Raw genomic sequence first — 25,088 nt, 5'->3', positions numbered from 1 at the left:
CTTTATGACAGTAAATTGTAGCGTAAATGTGTGTAAAACACTCACAGGTGCATTGCTTCTACAGTCATCTTTTCTGATGGTGGTTCTGATGGCGACTCTCTTACAGGTTTTACCGTCTTCTTTGCCTACACACACACACAATACATGAAATAATATGATTTACATATGAATATGTTCATAATTCACCCATAACTGTTTTTCTATTACTGTATGCCTGAAAATGAGTACTAAAAATATTTTGCGTATGCTCACCCATAAAAAAAGCAATAAATAGTAACTAAAATAAAGAAACATGGAACATTGTGTATATGTACGCAATAAAAGTTTAAAAGTGGCTCGAGTTGTATCCACAGCACTTGCCCAGAGACCCTTTCGGTTGGGAGTTTATTGAGGTACAGTAGGTAACATAATAAAAACTCAACACAGGCTCATTCTGAAAACGTAGCCCTGCGGACGTTTCTGGAGACAGCAAATTATGTAGCCAGAGGTACTGGCTGCATTTTATTTTTTCTAAACGAACGGTACAGGGCGGTGTGACGGCGTTCCATTTCATGCTTACCAGCTGAACGCTTAATTCCATGTGAACGGCATTCCAGCTGCAACTAGTTTGTCCCGTTAGCGAGCCACGTATGTCAGCGGATATGAGACGCAGAGAGGAGTTGACCACGAAGACGGGGTTCAAGTCCAGTGCAGAGCAGTTCCACAAAGCAGGTAAGACAAAAACAGATTCCAAAAAATAAAACAAACAAGTGAATAGCAGGGTGACAATGTGGTAAAATCTGAAAGCGTGGTGTAAAAAAAAAAAAATCAGACAAGGGGTTTTCTTTTTTCGGATTGCTTTTGAAACGTATTGGTTGGGTTTAGGGAAGCGGGCGGATGGGTCAATCAATAAAACTGGTTGGGTTTAGGAAAGGGGGAGGGTGGGTCAGCCGATCGCTCGCTCAGTCAGTCATTCCGTCAGTCAAAAAGTCGACAGCGGACTCTGGTGGGATTACGCGAGAACAGCAGGCGCGAATGGCACTCGTGAGGGAAATTTGAGATCTCAAAAAGCATACATGGTGACCTCTGGTGGATTTGCGAAAACAAAAACTGCAGAAAAACGTGCCAGCGGGACACTTTTCACGGCCCGCAGAGGTACGTTTTCAGAATGAGCCTGGGTTGCAACAACTGGACATCCAGCCATGGGGCCCAAGTCCTGAAACTCACCCTTTCTACACTCTCAGAAATAAAGGTACAGGAGCTGTCACTGGGGCAGTACCTTTTCAAAAGGTACATATTTGTACCCAAAGAGTCCACAGTGGTACCTCAAAGGTGCATATTAGTGCCCAAATGTACCTAAAAAGTACCTTTGAGGTACCACTGTGGACTCTTTGGGTACAAATATGTACCTTTTGAAAAGGTACTGCCCCAGTGACAGCTCCTGTACCTTTATTTCTGAGAGTGAACTTTTACTTAATTTTTTTTTTATTTTGCTGTTTTTTTAAATCACTCAATCTTCTTTTCTATGTTTTATCTATGGGTGCTTTCACATCTGTGGTTTGGTTCATTTGGTCCAGACCAAGGGCAACGAATGATACTTTGTAGCATTTTTCTGCCGTTTTTGGGTCCTTTTCACACCACACTGATTGCGTTGGTCCAAACCAGTTGAAAAGAACCAAAAAGCAGTCATGTAAGGCAGTCATATGACAAAATCCACATCACTCATTGGCCAGCTGTTATTGAATGCATTTCCTAAACTGCTTTTCAATTGGTCAGAATGAACATGCGGGAAAATGCCAATGGAACTCCCGCAAGTAAACAAACCGGCAAACACATAATGTTGCTTTTGACTATGGAGGGACGACTGCGCTGGCTGATTGTATCCCTGCTCATAGTGTACTATCTAGTTTGTACAGTATACATCACTTTAGACAAACTATACATTTCGAGAATGAAGTGCGGCTGCGACTGGAAATCAATGTTTTGATGCATTGTAAGCGGTGAAGGCGCATCGCAAGTCAATTCAGGAGGAGGCGTTAATTTAACTAAACATGGTCATCTTCCGGAAATATTACCAATGACCATTAGGTTTAAAACTGCTGGTAAAGCGCTGTCAACAAATATTTTTCCTCCACACCCCATAAGATGGGACAGCAAGATTAGTCCAAAAAGGCGCAGTACTTTTTGTGGTTGGGTCTGTTTTAGTTCGGATCATGTTCTCACCACAAATGAACCGCTTCAGGGTTCGTATGAAGGCGTTCCAAGACCACCTGTTCAAGGAGGTCTCGGTATGCTTTTTGTTCTGCTTTTGGTGCGCATTCGAGTACGATTGCTAAAATCACACCTGCCCAAAAGAACCGCACCAAGTGGGATAACGAACTGCGATTCAACTGAACTAAGTAAGGCAGGTGTGAAAACACCCTTAATGCAAGCTCTACCTTTTAAATGATTAGTTTTCTTAAAATGAATTTACAAATAAAAATAATAAGTATATATTGTTTATAAATTTGACTGCTGGACTGCTCCATGATTGGAGTGATGTATATTTCCTTTTATAATATAATTATTATTACATAACATTATATCACTAAATTAATATAATATTTTATTGTATATTAAATAATATTTAATTACGTAAAACTTTTATTTGTTTGACTCTCACTATACAAAATATGACAGAAAACGATGTTATATATAGTTTATAGATAAATTTAAACTTCTAGATATTTATTGGGGGCCCCCAGATGTCCTGGGCCCTAAGCGGCCACTTACCTTACTTATTGGTTAAATCCGCCCCTGATTATATAGGTTTAAGCAGTATACTCAAATAAAGAAAAATCCATTTTAGTGGTATGAAATAATAAAGGGCATACGGTAAAAGAACAACACCAGGGTGAATAAATCATTCATTTTTGGGTGAACTATGCTTTAAATGTAACATGACAATATTCACAATAAAAGAATAGCTTTTTAACGAACTTGACAGCAAAACTAAACACACACACCCACACATACACACAATAACACAGCAGGCTCACTGACTATTATTGCTGCACATTGGGGGCTCCACTTGATTGACATGTTTAGCTACCTTGGCAACATCTGTCTGACAATGATCAAGTGGCACCATTGAGAAGTGAACTTTTCACCCATATGCAATTTTAGTTCATAAAACAATGTTCAAATAAAAGGTGTTTAAGTCCTTTGAGGTCAATGTGTGTGTGTGTGTGTGTGTGTGTGTGTGTGTGTGTGTGTGTGTGTGTGTGTGTGTGTGTGTGTGTGTGTGTGTGTGTGTGTGTGTGTGTGTGTGTGTGTGTGTTCATTTTGACTCTGCTACTCCTGAGGTTGAATCAGAGGACAGGTTTTAAAGATTTATCATGGGGTTTCAACAGGAGATGAATCAAAACTTCACAGCTGTGTGTTAGGGAGGAACAGCTGATGAGTGTGTTTGAAACGCAGTCGTGTCTGTGTTTGTGTCTGAATGTTGCACGGATGTTTAAGAGTGAGGGTTTAAAATGAATAGTTTACTCACCTTCATGTCATACATACATTGAAATACATGATTAATTTTTTTCATGGATTTGCTACATGTTTTAAGGTATTGTAAGTGGTTGCAAACAATTTATATGGGCTTAATTTAAATAAACAAATTAAGTTGAACATTACTAAATTTAAGTTGTTTGTTTAAATTCAGCCCATATAAGTTGTTTGCAACCAATACCTCTACCTTACAAAATTTAGCAAATCCAACAAACTTTTTTTCAGTGTACCAAATCCATATAGTATGTGCAAAGAATGAATGAATATATATAAAAATATGGAAAAAATAAGAGACCACTTGAAATTTTGTGTTTTTTTCTAGGTTTACAGGATTTATTCATTTTGTGTTTGAGTAAATGTACTCTAATTCTGTAAACATCTTTCAAGTTCAGAGTAAAAACCTAGTCATTTTGAAATAAAATCATAAAAATTCTATGAGAAGTTGTTGGTTTTAGCTCTTTTAGTATTATGTTATGACTATGTTTTATGAAATGACTATAGTCACCCGCTTTCAATGTTATCACTTGATTGAATGGGTGTTATCAGTGGTTATCAGCTGACAGATATGGGCCAGTAGGGGCCTTCTGCACCTACTGGTAGGCTCAGAAGGCTGTTATCATCCATCCACATGGTTAATCAGCTATACTAAAAGAAAAGTCACCAGATCCAGATCTGTTTTTACATTACTGTGACATTTGGTTTAGGGTTGGGGTAGACAATAATGAAATACAATCCATGGGAAATTTTATAAATAATATAAATAATTCTTGTTAACTTGCTGTAGCCGTATGTGATCTATAGCTGATTAACCATGTGAATGGATGATAACAGCCTTCTGAGCCTACTAGTAGGTGCAGAAGGCCCCTACTAGCCCATATCTATCAGCTGATAACCACTGATAATTAGGGATGGGTATTGTTAAGGTTTTACCGATATTACTACTTTTATCGATACCACTTATCGGTTTGGTACTTTAACGGTTCTCTTATCTGTACTTTTTGTCGTGTTTTTTTAATGGAAAAAAACTAAATTAAACAATCAACAACACTTTATTTTATTATTACATTTTTAATATAAAATAAAACAAAATCAATAATTGTAAAACAAATAAAGTTTTTTTTTTCCTGTAAAAGAATGCACAATGGTTTGAAGGAAAATGACTCTCAGTTTTTAACCATTCTTTTGGAGAAAAATATACACGTCTGACTTTTCTGGCAGTCTCTTGGATCTTTCTTGGTTTATTCTGCTCCCTGCAGCTGAAAATACCCTCTTTGTGTTGCAAAATGCAGTTAAATAATCAGATTTTTCATTAACGCATTCACATAAATGAGTTAATGGTATTTTGGGAGTTAACAATGTAAAATAAGCTATTTTTTAAAATAATTTCTTAATAACCATAGTTTATAATTAGGATATTCATAGGCTTTATTTGTAAATACAGTAATGTAAAAGCATTTTTAATGTTCAAGATTTATTTAGGCTACTGCAGAAAGAAATACTGTTTTCAATGTAACCGAATGTGTGTGTTTATTAAACTATTAATCTTATATTAATTTCAAGAGTTCACACTTAGATAATGCTCGACTATGATAGCAGGTTTGGCATGCTGTCCTGGGAGAGAACCCTGAGCTCGCAGATAGATGAGCCCAAGGTTCCCGCCTGGTCAATGAGCATTAGGAGGGATACGAGATCAGGAGTTTCTCGAGTGCCCCCTTTTGCTATGTATGCATTAAGTGCTTGTGACTGTATTACGATTCACTTATGTACATGTTTTTAGGCTGTGGGAGGAAACCGGAGGACCCATTGAAAACCCACGCAAACACAGGGAGAACATGCAAACTCCACGCTGGGGGGGCCAACTGGCTCAATTAGAACTTGAACCTGTGGCCTTCTTGCTGCGAGGCAGCAGTGCTAACCACTGAGCCACCGTGTTGCCCGATCATGAAAGAGGAGGAGGGAGAAGGGAAGGATGGGGGGGGGGGGGTTAAAAAAACGAAGATAAGGAATGAAGTTTAGGCAAGATATTTATAGTAGCTTTAGAATGATCTGATAGGCTAGCTCAGTGTTTTTCAACCTTTTTTGAGCCAGGGCACGTTTTTTACATTGGAAAAATTTTGCGGCACACCACTAACCAAAAATGTTATAAAATTACACTCTGAACGGTATATTTAATTACAATATAATTTCTCAATTTATTTATACTCAGTCAGTGTGAACCTGAAATCCTTCATACAAAAGAAAGCTTTCACTATATTGCCTTGAGCTCACTGAATCTTGTACAGAGCCCAATTCAGAGTTTGCAGTTGTCCTTTTTAAAAACTTCTCCCTGACTGTCACCTCGACCTCTCACGTGCATCATTAAATCTCTCGGAGGAACGAGGCAATCAGCTACGTGTTGCCACACGGACGAATATTAAATTACCCTCCCAGTCTTTACCGCACGGACACGCAGAAAATGATTAATAAATGTTTTATAAAATTTTACATTTTAAAAAAGTGACATTGGATTATTTCTCACGGCACACCTGACGATCTCTCACGGCACACTAGTGTGCCGCGGCACAGTGGTTGAAAAACACTGGGCTAGCTAATGATTAGCAATGAGGATCAGCTGTAGTCAATCATATCACGTGCTCCTCTCGAAATTATTTTGTGAAACTTCACTTAGAGAGACCTTATGTTTAGCTAGGCAGTCAAAAACTTTTTATTTGTCTTTCTGCAGTTTATGCACTCTTGAAAGATGCTTTGCCAGATTGCTTGCGTTTCCGCTTATATAAGAAAACAACTTGTTGCGTTTGTTGCAACGGGCATTGTCGGTGTCCACTCGGGAAATACAACCTGTTTGGTTCTCTCCGCCCGTCCGCAAGCTTACGAGCTGTGTGCGCGAGTTTGAGTCGCGAGCTATGTGTGAGCTATGTGTGCGCACAGCCGAGAACTGTGAAGGCTTTTATATTGACACGCACGCCATTGTACTATTGGGCGGAAACACGAGCATTTCTTATGTGAGGTTGCTAACTGTGCAGATGAATATCAAATACCGCAAATTAGAAAAGGCCGGTCAGTTAAATTATGCTACTGTAAGTAATGTTTATTCAGCAATAAATCTCCATTACCGATTTTTTACCGCTTATCGATCCTTCTGTCTTTTATAACGCATTACAGAGACCGATAAAGTATCGAGTTTCGGTATCCATCCCTACTGATAACGCCCATTCAATGAAGTGATAACATTCGAATCAGCTGCTATGGTATACTATATGCATTATAAAGGTTAAAGATATTTAAGAAAGATTTGAATTAATAATGAATAAAATCATCTATTCTTTTTATATTATAGCTTCACAATACTTGTGCACTGCATTACTTTTACAAATAATAACATTTTGCTACTACAGTATGCGTGATTGAAGAATTGCAGGTACATTTTGTGTCTCCAGGATAAACATTACGTTTAAAAATAATGCTGAAACCTTTTTGAATAATAAAACATTATATCAATTGATCTCTAAAAATAATGGTTGTATGGGTGTATGAAAATATCTACTCACACTATACCTATTTTGTCTGCCTCCTGAATCATACACTCAGTTTCAATAATCATGAAATATTTTAAGTTTAATTATCATCTTTTTTGTGTATTTACTAAGTTAAATAAACATTTGCATGAGACATCTATTATATATTATTTGTAAATGAAATAATAAAAACATCCATTTTGTGTCTGTCCGTACATTCTGTCAACTGTTACATTGGTTATAGAAGGGAAGAACAATCTGGAAAGCACCAATAGAAAAAGTATGTGAAACTCTGGAAGACACTGAGGCGTGCCGTTATTCTTCTTTCATTAATTTGTACAAAATATTTAAGAGACACCTATAGTAAATTAATTTGTCAACTCTGTGTGACGTTTCAGTGAATTTCTAATTCGCTTATTAAAAACAACAATAATATGATGGAAATATATCAAGTTCTGTTGTAGACATGTGGTGTCTGCTGTGAGGTTAGCATCTTGAGATAAAGCAGAAAATGGTGGAAAATTACAACTTTGTTATGATTGTAAAAAGTTAAACAATAAGTTAAACAACAGTTAGTAACAGAATCAAATGTTCCCTGTCATATTCTGGGCTTTTTTCACATTAATAAAGGATTTAATTTACTACATCATACATTTTTTGATACATTTTGTTATATGTCATTCAATTTTAAGGTAAATGAATGTAAAATGCTTGAAATGTACTCGCAATTCTGATAATCAATATAACTCTATATACTGTTGAAGTCAGAATTATTAGCCCTCATGAATTATTAGCCCCCTGAATTATTAGCCCCCTTGTATATTGTTTTCTCCAATTTCTGTTTAACGGAAAGGAGATTTTTTTCAACATGTTACTAAACATAATAGTTTTAATAACTCATTTCTAATAACTGATTTCTTTTATCTTTGCCATGATGACAGTAAAAAATATTTGACTAGATATTTTTCAAGATACTAGTATTCAGCTTAAAGTGACATTTAAAGGCTTAACTGGGTTAATAAGGCAGGTTAGGGTAATTAGGCAAATCATTGCATAACGATAGTTTGTTCTGTAGACTATCGAAAAAAATATTGCTTAGGAAAGCTAATAACATTGACCTTAAAATGGTTTTTAAAAAAATAAAAACTGCTTTTATTCTAGCCGAAATAAAACAAATAAGATTTTTTTCCAGAAGAAAAAATATTATAGGAAATACTGTGAAAAATTCCTTGCTCCGTTAAACATTATTTTGGAAAAATTTGAAAAAGAAATTCACTGGAGGGCTAAGAATTCTGACTTTAACTGTATGTATACTATATACAGTCAAGCCTTTAAGAAATTATTCATACCCCTGGCAAATTCTGACTTAATTTTTTTGTTCAAATGTTCATAAAAACTGAGAAATATGATGCCTTTTATACATCATCTTACTATCTTTTGGGAAAGCCTGTGTGATTTCCACTCAAAAAAAATAACAACAACAACAACAAAACTTGCTGGTTAAATAAAAGTAACTTCAAGTCAGAATTTGCCAGGGGTATGAATAATTTTAGGTTTGACTGTATATATATATATATATATATATATATATATATATATATATATATATATATATATATATATATATATATATATATATATATATATATATATATATATATATATATATATATATATATATATATATATCTATCTATATGTATTTATATATATATATATATATATATATATATATATATATATATATATATATATATATATATATATATATATATATATATATATATATATATATGTATATATATATATATATATATATATATATATATATATATATATATACACATATATATACATATATATGTGTATATATATATATATATATATATATATATGTGTGTATATATATATATGTATATATATATATATATATATATATATATATATATATATATATATATATATATATATATATATATATATATATATATATATATATATTGTATAGTATAAAGAACTAAAACAACATGAGGGAGGGTGTGTAATGATGACAGAATGACTATTATAAGCAAAATGTCTCAAACACCAAATCAATCGATTCCCTTAAACAAAAAGAAAACAACATCAAGCCTGAAAGAGAGATAAGTGTCAAGCATTTTCTTTCAACACACACTAACACCATGTTATGAGACACAGATAAAGATAATTCAGTAGATGAGTGAGTACCTGAATCACAGTTAGTACTAGCAGTGGGTGTAACTGGACTAACGGAAAAAGGCAACAAACCGAGTCCAGCACCTGAGAAACACACAGGGCACGTTCACAAACTCAGTCACTAACATTGGCTCTCAGTTGGATCAAGTCGCTCGGAAAAGCTTCCAGCACGCAGTGCAATCGCAAGAGCCCCCAAACCAATGCAAACACACACAAACCTGCGCCCCAAAAACACAGTGCCAGCAGATGAACAGCACACAGCCAGCAAAAAGCCAGACACGAGTCGAGTTTTTCCTCAAAATCACCTCTGAATCCTGGATCATGCCATGCCAATGTAATCAAGAATACTGGCTCTTATCTGAGGCTTTATTAGAAACAGATTCATGCCGCATTTTATAAATATGCTTTGCTTGGTTTGCAAGTAATGCCAAAAATGTTTAGACTATCGTTTAAAAGGTCTGGGGTCAGTAAGATTTGTTTTTAATCTGTCATCAGTGATGTATCAAATTGATCAAAAGCAACAGTACATTGATAATAATAAAAATATTTTCTTGTCACATAAATGTTGTTCTTTTGAACTTTCTATTTACTACAGAATATCAAAAACATTATAATATACAGTTCAAGAATTATGAGCCCTCCTAAATTATGAGCCCTCCTTGTTGATTTTTATCCCTGATATCTGTTTAACGGAGTAACATTTCTAAACATAATAGTTTTAATAACTTATTTCTAATAATTGATTTCTTTTATCTTTACCATGATGACAGCACATAATATTTACTAGATACTTTTCAAGACACTATTATTCAGCTTAAAGTGACATTTATAGACGTTAATTATTTTAATTAGGCAAACCATTGTATAACGATGATTTGTTCTGTAGACAATCTAAGAAAAAATGTTGCTTAAGGGGGCTGAAAGTGGTTTTAAAACTGCTTTTATTCTAGCTGAAATAAAACAAATAAGACTTCCTCCAGAAGAAAAAATATGATAGGAAATACTGGGAAAAATTCTTTGCTCCATTAAATATTACTTGCAAAATATCTGAGAAAGAATAAATATTTCACAGGAGGGCGAATCATTTGACTTTCACTGTATATATAGACTATGTAATTAGTCAAATTGCTTTCAAGCACAACACTGTAATTTACAGAAGAAATGTTTAAAATGGCATTCAGTTTATAGAGGATATTTTTCTGAAAAAGTTAAATAGCACAAAGTCTTGTCAGGCATATTTAAAACAAGAATAATTTGGTGACATAAAAAAGAAAGCCCCAAGATACTAATAGCTGTCTTTTATACTGTAAAATTATACTGTAAATTTTAAATGAACATTTATATTTTACCACTGTCCTTCAAACACTCGTTTTGACCCCATTTTTAATAATAAGTATGTTGTTTTATTTTTGCATAAAAGTATTAATTTTGTCTTGTCTGTATGTGCACTGTCAAAAATTGCTAGTTGCCAGTAATGCTGTAAAATTCACAAGTGCACTGTAAATTAATAATTACAACTGTGCTGTAAAACTACAGCACAATTGTAGTTGTTCATTTACTGTGTGCTCATTACTGAAATCGCCACTAACACTGTAAAATGTACAAGCGCACTGTACATTAATAATTACAATTGTCCTGCAAAATTACAGCACCATTGTAATTGTTAATTTCAGTGCACCTAGCAGGCACAGGATGTCAATATGACATCAGATTGACATTGTACCCCAACGTCGTGGGGAAGTTGCATTTTGTTAGAAAATGAAAATCGGGTTGACGTCAGAACCCAATGTCAGGCCAAAGTAAATGTCCAACCTCCAACCTAAAATCAACCAAATATCAACGTTTAATTATGTTACAGCTTGACGTTGTGTAGACGTTACCAATATGACGTCTATCAGACGTTGGATTTTGGTTGCCATACCTGATGAATAAATGTCAGTATTTGACATCAATATGACTTTGGTTTAAGATGTTGGCTCGACATTGGATTTTGGACACTTTCCAACACAACCTAAAGTCAACCAAATATCAACGTCATTTGATGTCATTATTGGACATCAAAATAATGTTGTTCCTAGACGCTGGCTAGACATTTTGATAGAGCTAGAATTTTGATCACCTGATGTCATAACCTAAATCTAATCTAATATTAAAGTCTTATGACATTGTGTGCCTGCTGGGCACTTGTACATTTTACAGTATTACTGGCAACCAAAATTGCTAGTAATACTGTACATTTTACAGTAATTTTTGTACAGTGTGTTTATTTGACTCCTAAATTGCTGGTATACTCTGCTGGTATAATCTTATTTAATGTCATACTGAAGAATAAAGTCATACTGGATGGCCTGAAGGTAAATTTCACAGCAAAATTAGATTTTTTTGTGAGTAAACTACCCTTTAGAAAACCACAAATCATAACCCCACATCATAAAAACCACAAGACAAAAGTAAAATGAAGAACGCATAAAGAGGAGAATTGTAAGCTTTCACCACAAACATAACAAAACGGTCCAATGACATTTCTTCCTTGATTACGGCATATAGAATCATTGCATATTAGCAAGATTTAAGAACAAGCACAAAAAAACTGCAATTTGAAAAAAGAATGAAGATTTGTACAGCAGCTCTCATTTTGTTCACCCCGCAGGAACAACAGAGAGCATCTAAACGCGTCCCGCAGCTAGTAAAGCCCAGCACTGCGTCTCCATCATGCGGCTTCAAACAGCCCCAGCAATCCCAGAAAGCACAGCCAGCCACAAACACAAAATACTTACACGTCTTGCAGCAACCGTCCACATACGTCTGAACTACACCTCCATTCTGAAAGAGGAAACACACAGGGGTCAGAAAAACGATGGTGTGAATGCATACAGTAGTAGAGTGCCTATAGAAAAGTCCCCATACCACCCATTCATTGTAAATAAACAGTCGAAACGGTCAGTAATATGTTTTATTATTATTATTATTAATATTATTATTAATTCATTAGAAAAAGCTGCAAATAAATTAACAAACAGTTTCACCTACTAAAATTAATAGCTAAAGAAATTGAATCAAATCTCATTAACCAGCGAATGAATCTCTCATTTAGACTTTTCATTTGATTACAGTTAATATATGGAGGATGCAAAAACAATAAATAAATAAACACGCAAATAAATAAATGAGTTATTAAAATTCATAAATCCCTGCATAAAAAAACAAATAAATGAACACGCAAATAAATAAATAAATAAATGAGTTATTAAAATCCATAAATCCCTGCATAAAAAACAAATAAATAAACACGCAAATAAATAAATAAATGAGTTATTAAAATCCATAAATCCCTGCATAAAAAAAACAATAAATAAATACGCAAAATAAATAAAGCTGTATAAAAATCCACAAATTCCTGCATAAACAAATTCATAATTTATTAATAGTGCAGGCTAATAATTAATAATTAAATAATTAATAAATAAATTACATGAATCTTGGGGGAATAAGAAAATGCTAAACTGAAAGTTGATTCAACCCCCGCCCCCACCCCCCTTCAAACGTTTATTCATTTTTGAACATAATCCCGTATTTACATTTACTTTTCCTCAGCTCAACATGCTAATGAGAGGCTGTCTGTCAATCATCAGAAGGCGGTCTTTATGCTATTATTAGATGATTGTTAGAAAAATGTGGTATTTGTTTTTTTGACTGGCTTCTGATGATTGACAGACAGCCTCTCATTAGCATGTTGAGCTGAGGAAAAGTAAATGTGGGATTACTTTCCAAAATGAACAACTGTTTGAAGGTGGGGGGGGGGGGTCTAACTTCTAATTTAGCATTTTCTTATTCTCCCAACAATCATGTAATTTATTTAATTAGTTATCAGCCTGCACCATTAATTATGTATATACTTATGCAGGAATTTGTGATTTTTTTGATCATTTATTTATTTGTTTGTCTATTTATTTATGTATTGTTTTTGCAGGTTTCGTCCTCCAAATAAGAGAGGTGTCACTTTAAAAATGCACAGATCTAGAATGAAAGCACTCAATTGCTTTCTTTACTTTTTATGCTCATTTAAGACTAAATTTGTTGTGTTTAAAAGAAAACCCACCAAGAACAACATGTTTAGATGTTGTTGTTATTATTATTATTAGTAGTAGTATTATTATGTGTATTTGTACCCAAAACCCAGAGTATCTACTTTCTCTCCACTTCAAATCGCACTTACAGAATCTGTTTGGGAAACTGCGTCTATTATCAATATTGGAGCGTATCTGACAGTCACTGCTACATGAACTGACTGTTTTGAGGACTACATAAGAGGGGCAACGGCGCTTGTAATGGAAAGGAAGGGAATCCCGCTGTTTTTGTATTTATTTCAAGGTGTTTTCATTCCTATATAAAATAAAAGCACAGAACAGATTCATATTTAAGAGCAAGGTGGTTCCCCTGGTGGTTCGGCTGTATGGGTTAAGTATAGGGAGGATCGGCTGTTTAATATTTATTGCCACCCTTCATAGAAAGATTACAAATACGGGAGAAATATGGGAAAATACCTTTATTGGATGATAGCAGGATAAAATAAAAGTAAAAATAAAATACGGGAGGGTTGACAGGTATGCATCTTTTTTTCAAATTACACCCTGCTTTAAAACGACCTTCGGGTTGGTGAAGTTTGTTCCTCACTACTGTCGCCACTGGCTTGGTTGGTTTGGGACTTGTGGAGCTGCGCATCGATGGATTTGCTCTTCAGTGAACCACAGTGAACTGAACTAAACTCAACTCTGAAAACTGGACTGACACAGTTTCAATTTACTAGAACTTCTGTTTTAAGCTGCTTTGACACACTCTACATTGTAAAAGTGCTATAGAAATAAACAAACGTGAATAAAGTAGTAGAAAGGAACAGGTTAGGAGAAAGCTACAAAAACCTTTCAATAAGGCTGGAAAAGTTATTTGGACTGTGATTTGATTTTATGCAGTATGACCAATAAAGTAATTATTTCAAAAGGGCATAATGATTTTTATAGGCGCTATATTGATCAGAGTCAGACCTGTATACACTCGGTGTCGTTGAAAGGAGGACAGACGACCCCAGAAGCCAGAACTACAGCGCCGACCGCAGTCTCCATACAGTCAAACCGTGTGCAGTTTGCCACCCACGAGCTGCCCGCCTGCAAACACCAGCACAAACACCATCAGCTTCATGCATTTGAGCTTTCTATTGTTAAAGTACACATGAAATCCAAACTAACCACATTGATTTTGTTAGCTGACTTTGCTAATTTTGTGGTGAACAATTCATCTGTGAATGTCATTAAGAAAAAATATAGTATCCAGTGAAATCTGGAAATGCACCTGCTGTTTGTTTTCAGTTAAATTCTCAAATTATGTGTGTCTGAGGTATTGGGCGGGGCTAACACAGTTAACCACGCCCCTCCAACTGTCAGTTTTGACAACAAACAGTAATGATAAGGAGGCGTCTGCTAAAGGTTGTAATAACTCTTCTAAATCCTGATCTATCAGAATGAAATGCCTACTTCACTACATCCAATCAGCTCGCAGTACAAAAACAAGCCACGCCCACTGTTTTCTCATTTAATATTCGGTTTCTCTAGGAACTGCAATATAATACAAAAAAAACCTGGTTGCAGCTTCCAGTTCATGCAAACTCAAACTATTTCTTGAAAATGATGTGGTTTTGATGGTATGTTTGCAACTTGTACTGCTTACATTCTGGGGACCAAATGTCCCCACATGTATATCAACATTACAACATTTTGAAATGCTTTGGTCCGCATGAAGAAAAAACTGCTCATAAATCACACAGAATGTAGTATTTTGAGAAATGTAATGTTTCCTGTGAGGGTTGGGTTTCATGGTAGGGTTGGGGGATAGAATATACAATTTATGGGAAGTCCCTATAAAAATACTTGTACCAGTGTGTGTACTTGTTTATGTGTTTTATGAGGACACACAGTTGTATGAAGACATGGGTATGACCTGGTATGACCTAGTCCCAAAGTCTAGTACCCATGTCTCTCCATTAAGGGGGATTATGCAGACATGGCTTTTGTCCTCATAATTCCAAATGCTTAAAAATCATATTCAAAGGGGCCTTTTGACATTTAAAATTTGTTTTTACTGTGAGGGTTAGGATAAGGTTAAGGCCATATATTTCCAGTATAAAATATATTATACCTATAAACCATCTATCTATCTATCCATCCATCCATCCATCCATCCATCCATCCATCCATCCATCCATCCATCCATCCATCCATCCATCCATCCATCCATCCATCCATCCATCCATCTATCTATCTATCTATCGTGTATATACAGTATGTGTATGTTTCTGGCATACAGCAGCAATACATTTATGGATAAATTTGATGGGGGAAAAAAACAACCAGAGATAATTTGACATTCATTTATGAAATTTTTCTGTAAACAGGGCAAATGTACACTTAAAAGAAACAAACATACTTTATTCACTGTATTTATGAACAATTTAAAAGAAGAATTGTTCACAAATACTGTGAATAAAGTTTGTTTGTTTCTTTTAAGTGTACATTTACTCTTAGAAAGTACCAGTAGGTGAGAGTAGATTCTGTATTTTTGTAGTGCCGCTGTTTCCACTTGGATATGAGCATGAGATGTTTTTGCATAATTTGAGGTCAGAAAGTTTTAGTTTGAAATATTTGAATACATTTATCGTTTATCAAGATAATAAAAAGTGATAGTAGAGAAATTTATAATGATATAAAATATTTATGCATCAAATAAATGCTTTTCTTAAATGTAATTCGGTGTAATAACTGTGCATATATCAAAATAATCTTGTCAGAAAAACTAATCTTATTTAGAACAAGAATCTTTGATCACTGATGACATTAACAAGATTACAATTTTGAACATCGCAGTGCAGCCTCAAAATATTAATTTGTTGTCATTTCAAATGTTTATACTTTATCATAGTTCTTCAAACCATTATGTTTTTCTCATTTTAATAATGTGCATGGGGCGGCACGGTGGATCAGTGGTTAGCACTGTCACCTTACAGCAAGAAGGTCGCTGGTTCGATTCCCGGTTGGGTCTGTTGGCATTTCTATGTGGAGTTTGCATGTTCTCCCCATGTTAGCCACAGTCCAAAGACATGCGCTATGTGTGTGTGTGTGAATGTGAGTGTATGGGTGTTTCCCAGTACTGGGTTGCAGCTAGGGCATCCGCTTTGTAAAACATATGCTGGAATAGTTGGTGGTTCATTCCACTGTGGCGACCCCTGATGAATAAAGGACTAAGCCGAAAGAAAATGAATGTTTACTCTGAATGAAAATGGACGATTGCTTCATTCATATTGTTCATAAACTATTTTTTTTTCTCATAAAAGTAGCCAAACTTTTCCTGTAAAAATGTTGTGCTTTCGACTGTGTGTGTGTGTGTGTGTTTATTTCTGATCTACGGCAGCAATACTTTTGTGGATAAACTGGCTTAAAAAAAGAAACGCCCCCAGAAAATCTGATAAAACATCCATTTGTGAACATGTTCAAAGGGAAAATGTTCGCCAATACAGTGAATGAAGTTTGCTTGTTTCTTTCAAGGGTAAACTTTAATAGAAAGTCCCAGAAGGTGAGTGCAGATTACCATAAATACTTCTGTAGTGCCGTTTTCACTGGGGTATGAGCAGGAGATGTTTTTGCAGGACCCGCAGCAGACGTGTGGATCAGATGATGGGACATAAACCTGATGCTAAAGTAATAAAAATAGTATAAAACAAACAAACAAACAAACAAACAAACAAACAAACAAACAAACAAACAACAATATTCAAATATAAATAACCATATAAATATACAAATAATTTGGACAATTCAAACCACTTTAAAATTCTCAGTGAATTGATTGTGTTTGGGTTTCAGTAAAATTATCATATTTATTTTATTCTGTAAAGGTATAATAACATTTCTTTTTTTTTTTATAATAATTTTTTCAGGGTTTTCACCTTTAATGGACAGGACAGTAGAGAGTATAGAAAGCATGGGGAGCAGAGAGAAGGGAAGGATCGGCATAGGACCGTGAAGCGGAAATGGAACTCGGGTCGCAGTGAGCGCATGTGTCGACGCACTAACCACAACACCACTGCCGCCGACATAACATTTCTTCTAAATGTAAAATAAACATATTGTCATACAGAACTTTATAATGACAGTTAGAAGGTCTAACAAATGTTTTCATTTATTGCTATAGAAAATCAGGATTAATTCACCAACTCTTAATTCAGAACTGATGGAAAAACTGAATATAAATGATTAAAAATGAATATAAATGTCTGAAAAAAATGGCACCTTTTTGGTAATTTTATGCTAAAAAGGCTCTAAATGACAACATCCCTTTCTTCATGTGTTCAATACTTTTTCCCTGCGTCATTTCATTTTATTACACTTCATTTGTAAACTTCATTTGAAAGAAAGAACTGTGCACAAAAAGAGAAAAAATGGCTAAAACTGAATTCAGGGTTTAAATAATAGTTATTAAGTATAGCAAGTAATTATCTTGATTATTTCCAAAAACCTAAAGGACTCACAGATTCACATTTCTCAGAGCAGTTGGCAGTGGTGACCTCCATGGCGTAGAAACCAGTGTTGGGGTCCTTATGTGTGAGGCACTGGACGGTGTAACACAGTTCCCCCTCAAAATACTGCACCATAGACTGTCCTGGGTTCAGTATTGTCACACCCTGAAACAGACACACTTCTGCCTTCACTACACTCACACACACAAACACACATGCCCAAACACACACACCCACACACACTTGTGTTTCCGGTTTCTTTGAACAGGGTGGTATTTTGAGTGTGAGTGTGTGCTTGAGTCTTACTGCAGTGATACAGTGGGCATCCACAGGGGCCGCCGGGGTCTGGTTCCTCCACTCTCACTTCACCCTTTAGCAAAAAGGTCACCGTATAATAGTTTGGTTACAGGACAGTTTGCTATGACAATAACAAAATCTATTATACAGTCGATTCTAACGAATACAGAATATAATCTAGAACACTCACCATGGTGCAGGCAGGAAGTGTAAGATTGTGACACTGACATTCTAAAAAGCACCAAAACAAAAGTTACAAATGTAACTGTGTGTATATGTGAGAATAAACAATAATAAAATAAAAGAAACAAAAGTAAAATGACTTTAAGATTATCTAATGTTTTTCAGGCCAGGTAATCTCCAAACAGTGCTGTTTTGTGTACTAATACATCCTACATATGTGATAAATTCATAATATATATGAATGTGTATATATACAGTGGAGGAAATAAGTATTGAACACATCATGTTTTTTCCTGGGAATATTATTTCTAAAGGAGCTGTTGACATGGAATTAAAGCAGATTTTGGTAAAAACCCAAACAATACAAACATAATAATAATAAAAAACAAATCTGAAAAAATGAGTTATGTGTAATATCAACATAATCACACAAGGAGCTACTGAAATGTATTTAATACTTTATATAAAAGGCTTTTTTGTGGACGGCAGCTTAAAGACGCCTTTCATATGGAGAATGAAGTCACAAAAATTGCTCAGGTGTGAGTTTTTCAACAGAGTGTAAAAATCTTGATTGTGTCTGTGGGTCTCGTCTCTCAAATCTGAGCTTTAATTTGTATTTTCTATTGGATTCAAGTTAGGTGATTGGCTGGGCCATTCTACAGCTTGATTTTCTTTCTCTGAAAGCATTTGAGAGTTTCCTTGGCTGTGTTTTGGATCATTGTCTTGCTGAAATGTCCACCCTGGTTTCATCTTCATCCTCCTGCTAATGTAGATGTTGGACTGAAGCAGCTAATATTTGTTTACAATGATGAAGGGCAGAGGGTTGCTGAAGAACTACTGAGAGATTTCAGCTGCTGTCTGGGCTTTCACTGCCTATCTACACCTCCTTTTCTTCATGTGTTCAATACTTTTTCCCAGCGTCATTTCATTTTATTACATTTTATTTGTAAACTTCATTTGAAAGAAATAACTGTGCACAAAAAGAGAAAAAATGGCTAAAACTTAATTCAGGGTTTAAATAATAGTGATTAAGTATAGCAAGTAATTATCTTGATTATTTAAGAAACCTAAAGGTGTCAGTACCACAGTGTGTTTCTGGACAGCAGCTGTCCAGCACGGGTCTCTTTATCAGCACAGCTCCAGGAGCACAACTCACACTGGACTCAGGACACAGACTCATATCACACACTGAAAGAGTAACACACACACACACACACACACACACACACACACAGATTCTCCTTTCATCATCGAACACTAAATGACAGTGTGGTTCTGTCCAGTGAGTGCTTATAACTACCGCAATGATACTGTGGGCAGCAGTGATTGGTGGTGTTCGTATCCACAGCTAGTATCTCTCCCGTCTGGCACACTGGTATGGGCTCAATGCAGGATTCACACACTGAAATACAGGATTGTAAAAAAAGCACAAACATAATCAATATTTTGGACTTATATTTGTCCATCCATCCATCCATCCATCCATCCATCCATCCATCCATCCATACATCTATCTGTTCATCCATCCATCTTTCTTTCCATCCATCCATCCATCCTTCCTTCCTTCCTTCCTTCCTAAATTGCATTAACATTTATTTTTTATTATTTTATGAGTCAAAGACAAGACATCCCTTGTTGGTGTCTGCATTAAATTGCTTTAAAAGACACAGAAATCATAATCAATGCAATTTTCCAAATAAAACGTCAATATTGGTGAAATAATATTCTATCATCATTCAATGTGAGACATATTTCTTTGACAATGTACTTTTTTGAATATAAAAGTGAGATCATACTTTATTTGAACAAATTTTTTTTGAAGTTCAAATTTTAGTTCAAATATTAAGTTAAACTTTGTACAACTTTAATTAATAGCTGAAAATATCTAGCTTTTCAATGTAAGTAATAAATATTACATAACATCATTTATGGCAATGACTTTTTGTCATTTCACTTTTTATAGTGTAGTAGTTTGAAAGATATTGGCCAGTTATAAAGATTCATTCATTCATTTTTTTTTTTCGGCCTAGTCTCTTTATTAATCAGGGGTCGCCACAGCGGAATGAACCACCAACTTATCCAGCATATGTTCTACACATCGGATGCCCTTCCAGCTGCAACCCAAAACTGGGAACAAATTATAAAGATTTCAAATGACAATTCATATTTTGGGGATGTGCTTCTTACATAGTATCTTTTCCACACTAATGAGCCATGAATTGATTTGTTTTCTAAATATGCCTGAAAGTTTTGAAGCCTTGTTTATTAATTATTGTCTCACCATATGCCATTTTAATTGGAGCCTTCTATAAATCTTCTTGTTTTTCTTGAAAAAAAAAACCCTTTTCATCTCTGACCCATACATTTCTGCAGGTTGATTTTTTTGTTGAATCAAATACATTTTTCTAGTCATCCCAGCTTACTTTACTAAACTTTGTATAACTTAAAAAATAGTGTTGAAACTTTTTGTTATTGTTGTTTTTCTTTTAAATAGAAAACAAAGTTGTGGCGGCAGGTTGGCCCAGTGGTCAGCACTGTCACCTCACAGCAAGAAAGTCACTGGTTCGAGCCAGATAGCCAGTTGGCGCTTTGAGTGGAGTTTGCATGTTCTCCCCGTGTTGGTGTGGGTTTCCTCCGGGTGCTCCGTTTTCCCCCACAGTCCAAACATATGCGCTATAGGTGAACTGGATGAACTAAATTGGCTGTGGTGTATGAGTGTGAGAGTGTATGGATGTTTCCCAGTGCTGGGTTGCAGCTGGAAAGGCATCCGCTGCGTAAAACATACTGTATGCTGGAATAGTTGGCGGTTGAATGAATGAATGAACAAAGATGTAAATATGATTGTGATACAGTATAGTCACATTGTTGTTACATTGCAATAAAAATAGTTTTAAAAAAAATGTGTTGAAACCTGAATAACTGATTAAAAAAAGTTAAAGTAACATAAATAACCCATTTGTAGACTTTTTGTCATGTGACTTTGTCACAGTGTCCATTACTGCATTATCAGCATTGAGATTGTAGTGTTGATGTACTGTTTTTCTACTGTGTTATTACCACACATGAAGCTGTAGCAGCAGGCGTGTGCTCCCCTGACCTCCACCAGAAACTGATCTTCTCTGCAGATCGGCGGTGGGACACTCTGACAGGCCAGCGGATCACATTCTGGCAGAAACAAAGCAGAACAGCGACCCTCATGCACTGACCACACAAACAGCAGCAGAATGAGGATTACACCAGCTCCTACCACATCTGTATTCAGGACAGCAGGACAGAGCGCTGTAGCCGATCACCAGCTTGTCTCCGTTCTCACAGCTGGGCACCTCACTCTGACAGATGGTCAGGTTACATTCTGAACACGAACACACATGCAGCAAAAAAAAAATCATTGTAAAGAAAAGTAAACGCCTTTATGTATTGTTTTTCATGTTAAAGGCATGCAAATAAAGTCAAAATTATTCGTTCTTCTGTTACTTTTTTTCTTTCAAATATTTCCCAAATGTTTAACAGAGCAACACATTTTCCACAGTATTTCCTATAATAATTTTTCTTCTGGAGAAAGTGTCTCTTATTGGGGGTAATTATACAAAGAAACAAAGGAACTCAGAGAATTGGGAGCTAGAGTAAGGGTAAGTGTTTTTGTTGAGAGAATAGAGTGTTTCTACAGGTGGTTTGTCAAGCCCACTCACTTGTGTGAAGCACACTTCCTAAATTCAGGGTTTGTTTGTGCTGATTGTAAGACCATGTTCGGTGCAAATGTGCGTCTGTGGTGGTTAAAATGTCGGTTAAAGTGTGAGAGTGTGTGTTTTCTGCAGATGGTTTAAAGGTTTAAATGAAAGATTTGTTACAACTTATTAAGATTAATTGACTGTTTTGTAAGTACATTTAATATACTATATTGCATTCCATGAATGTTAGACCAAAACTGCAACAAACTGGCTTAAAGAGGTGGTCTACGATATCATATTTTAATCTTTAGTGCATGTGTATTGTAGATGTGAGATACTGGTTTTTACAAATTTAGCTTAGCAAAGCCTACAGCGAACAAAGTTTGGGGACTACAAAAAATTACATACGGGTTAATGAGAACACAAACACTTTAGGTTACGCGCATACAGCCCGTGCAGCGAAGGGGCATGGCCAGAGTCACTGTAATGTTATAGCAGAGGAAGCTAAAATGCTGTCCAAATGCTGCTATTTCCACACAGCTTGTTCTGTTTCTGTATTTGGGCTTCCAGAGGGCACGACACAAAGAGAGAAGTGCTTACAGGTTTAATTTTAATTATTTTCCAGAGAGTTATAAAAAATATATAGCTCTAGCATTTGACAAAGGACAGCATCCAGAATCTCTTCCAGTTCAGTGATGGATTCGGCTGAAAACTCCTTAAAAAATGAGCAGCTCCAACCATAATAGACAAAGCTGTGGATTGTGAGCCACAACCTGTAAGTAGTTTTATTTGTTAAAATTTATCTATGACATGCACAGTGTCCAGCATTAGCGGTATTTTGTAACAAGGACGTAAACAAGGATGTAAACAATGGGAAATGCTGTTTGGCACCATTAATAATTTAGCTGCAAATTCATATTTATCCATCAAACCGCTGTAAACAGCCACAATCTTCAGCAGCGCTGCAGTGTCTTTACGCAGCCGCTTTCCCTGCGTTATACACAGTGCTTAACTTGAGCCGGATATTCATGTTCCGGTATTTTTATTATTATTATTATTATTATTATTATTATTATTATTATTATTATTATTATTATTATATATATATATATATATATATATGTTTTAGGGGTTTTCACCTTTACTGGGATAGGACAGTGGAGATTGTACAGACAGGAAAGTGTGGGGAGCAGAGATAGGGGAAGGATCAGCAAAGGACCTCAAGCCAGGAATCGAACTCGAGTCGCCACAAGCACCTTAATGCTATGTGTCGACACACTAACCACTAGGCTATTGGCGTCGACCAGGCATTTATTTTAATGGATCCGGCATTAACTTGTGCGTGGAGAATACCTACGTTTGTGAGTGTGTGTGTGTGTGTGTGTGTGTGTGTGTATATGTGTGTGAGAGAGAGAGAGAGAGAGAGAGAGAGTGTAAATAAGTGCACACACACGACGGTAGTCACAAGTCACCATGCGCAAGTTAAAGCAAAAGTCACGATTGGCCCTCAACAATATTTTCAGCCAATCGGCTTTCTTATATTTACAAATCGCTCTCATTGGTTGGTGATTGTTTCGCGCGCAGCAAGCAGCAAAAATAAATAATGGCATAGTGACCAACCTAAATAATATTTGTATTTTCAAAATGGCTGAGAGGCAGTCACGCATGTTTTAATTTTTCAAAACCACGAGTAAATCTGATAATAAGCCTGATCAAAAGAGAAGCAAAGCGAGTCAAGCCAGCCAGAAAACCTGACAGAAGAGCTAACTGTGGGCTCTTTTTGAAGATTAAACTGGGTGAGTCTTTTTTTTTTCACTTGGCACATAATAGTGAAGTGAACTGAATAGTGATTGTTCATACGATTTATGTTTTTAGCTACATGTTTTTATTATCCATGACTGACCTATAATGTTATATGGCACAAAATAATTAAATGCAGTTCAGAAATGTGACGTATTTTTTGCACTGTCACCGTTTAATGACGTCATGATCCAGGAAAACTGAAATTGTTTGGTGGACGTTGGTCACGGTGACTTTTATTTCCCGGTTTTGTTCCAGGAATTATTCATTTACAAATTAAGCCCTGGTTATACATCTCAAATGACGAACTCGCAAAAGATATGTGAATATTTCATTTATGAAAGACACTTGTCAGTTTTTATTTTAGACAACAGGCATGAGGTTCAGCTCTCTCCTCTTCATTTTCTGTCTAATTCAGGCTTACACTGACACGGCTAACAGCTACTCTGGGGTGAGTTTCCCAAACGACGAAACTCATGGCTGAACAATCATAGTCTGATGCATTGTTTGGGAGTGTAGTGACGAGTGTTTCGCAAAACACGTAGTTTCTCTGTCGCAGATTCATCGTTTGAACCACGTTAGTTATAACGTAACATTTTTTATTTGTTTGAAAAGTCTACTTTTACAATTTGACATGTAAACCACTGCAGAAATGTTCTAATCAGCAGCATATACACTACAGAAACATTTCCTAATAAATAACCTACTATAAATTAAATTAAAAGCATTAACGTATGCTATGTTTTTTGTTTTCACAAGCTTTGGAGACATAACGTAAATTCTGCTGTTAAATAACAGGTCACCTACAGCTTTTGTCATGAGCTATGGCTGTGTTCAAAATTACATCAATGTTTTCAAAGTGCACTGCGAAGGGAACGCAATTGTCAATATGAAGATAGCTAAAACTGAACTGTAAAAATAGTTTGAAAGCAAATTACACCTAAGAGAGATGACCTTAATGCTTTTTTATTTTGAATCATTCCAATGTTAGAATGTTCTAAATGAATAGGGCATAGGGGGGATAAGTAGGAATAGAACACAGCCAGGAACTTTGTTTCTAACTACAGCTCCAGAGGTGATGATGGCTAACAATGGTTTTGGGAAACGCACCTCTGACTGACAGTATTTACACAGAGGCACAGCGCGTGCTTGTAGAGGCATGACTTGATGTGGCGCTTCCTGGTGACATGGAGCCAATCCGCGAATCACAGCACATTATGTTAGCTGACCAATCAGAGCCTCTTGAGGGCTGGTTTTTCGGCGGAACTAGGAAATATGATTATCGTTTTCAAGTTAGCTGAGTAGCAGTATATAATTCGATCCAAGACC

The 25,088-nt window shown here is 35.6% G+C and overlaps 1 protein-coding gene across 1 annotated transcript in view; it reads right to left on the bottom strand.

Annotated features, from left to right (window-relative positions):
* Nucleotides 1–25,088, bottom strand: part of otogl (otogelin-like) — a 123,891-nt gene that overhangs the window by 2,283 nt on the left and 96,520 nt on the right. The window contains exons 46-57 of the mRNA XM_056478020.1: nt 21,539–21,643; nt 21,349–21,456; nt 19,592–19,693; nt 19,375–19,479; nt 18,299–18,339; nt 18,118–18,181; nt 17,824–18,002; nt 16,884–16,988; nt 14,291–14,410; nt 12,026–12,071; nt 9,261–9,332; nt 46–125 (exon numbers count right to left, since the gene is read on the bottom strand). Of these exons, the coding sequence (XP_056333995.1) occupies nt 46–125; nt 9,261–9,332; nt 12,026–12,071; nt 14,291–14,410; nt 16,884–16,988; nt 17,824–18,002; nt 18,118–18,181; nt 18,299–18,339; nt 19,375–19,479; nt 19,592–19,693; nt 21,349–21,456; nt 21,539–21,643 (1,127 nt within the window). The remainder of the gene's footprint in view (nt 1–45; nt 126–9,260; nt 9,333–12,025; nt 12,072–14,290; nt 14,411–16,883; nt 16,989–17,823; nt 18,003–18,117; nt 18,182–18,298; nt 18,340–19,374; nt 19,480–19,591; nt 19,694–21,348; nt 21,457–21,538; nt 21,644–25,088) is intronic.

This window comes from Danio aesculapii, chromosome 18, assembly GCF_903798145.1.
Source record: "Danio aesculapii chromosome 18, fDanAes4.1, whole genome shotgun sequence".
Lineage (NCBI taxonomy): Eukaryota > Metazoa > Chordata > Actinopteri > Cypriniformes > Danionidae > Danio > Danio aesculapii.
Note: the sequence above shows the minus strand (reverse complement) of the source record. Positions and strands in the feature narration are given on the sequence as shown.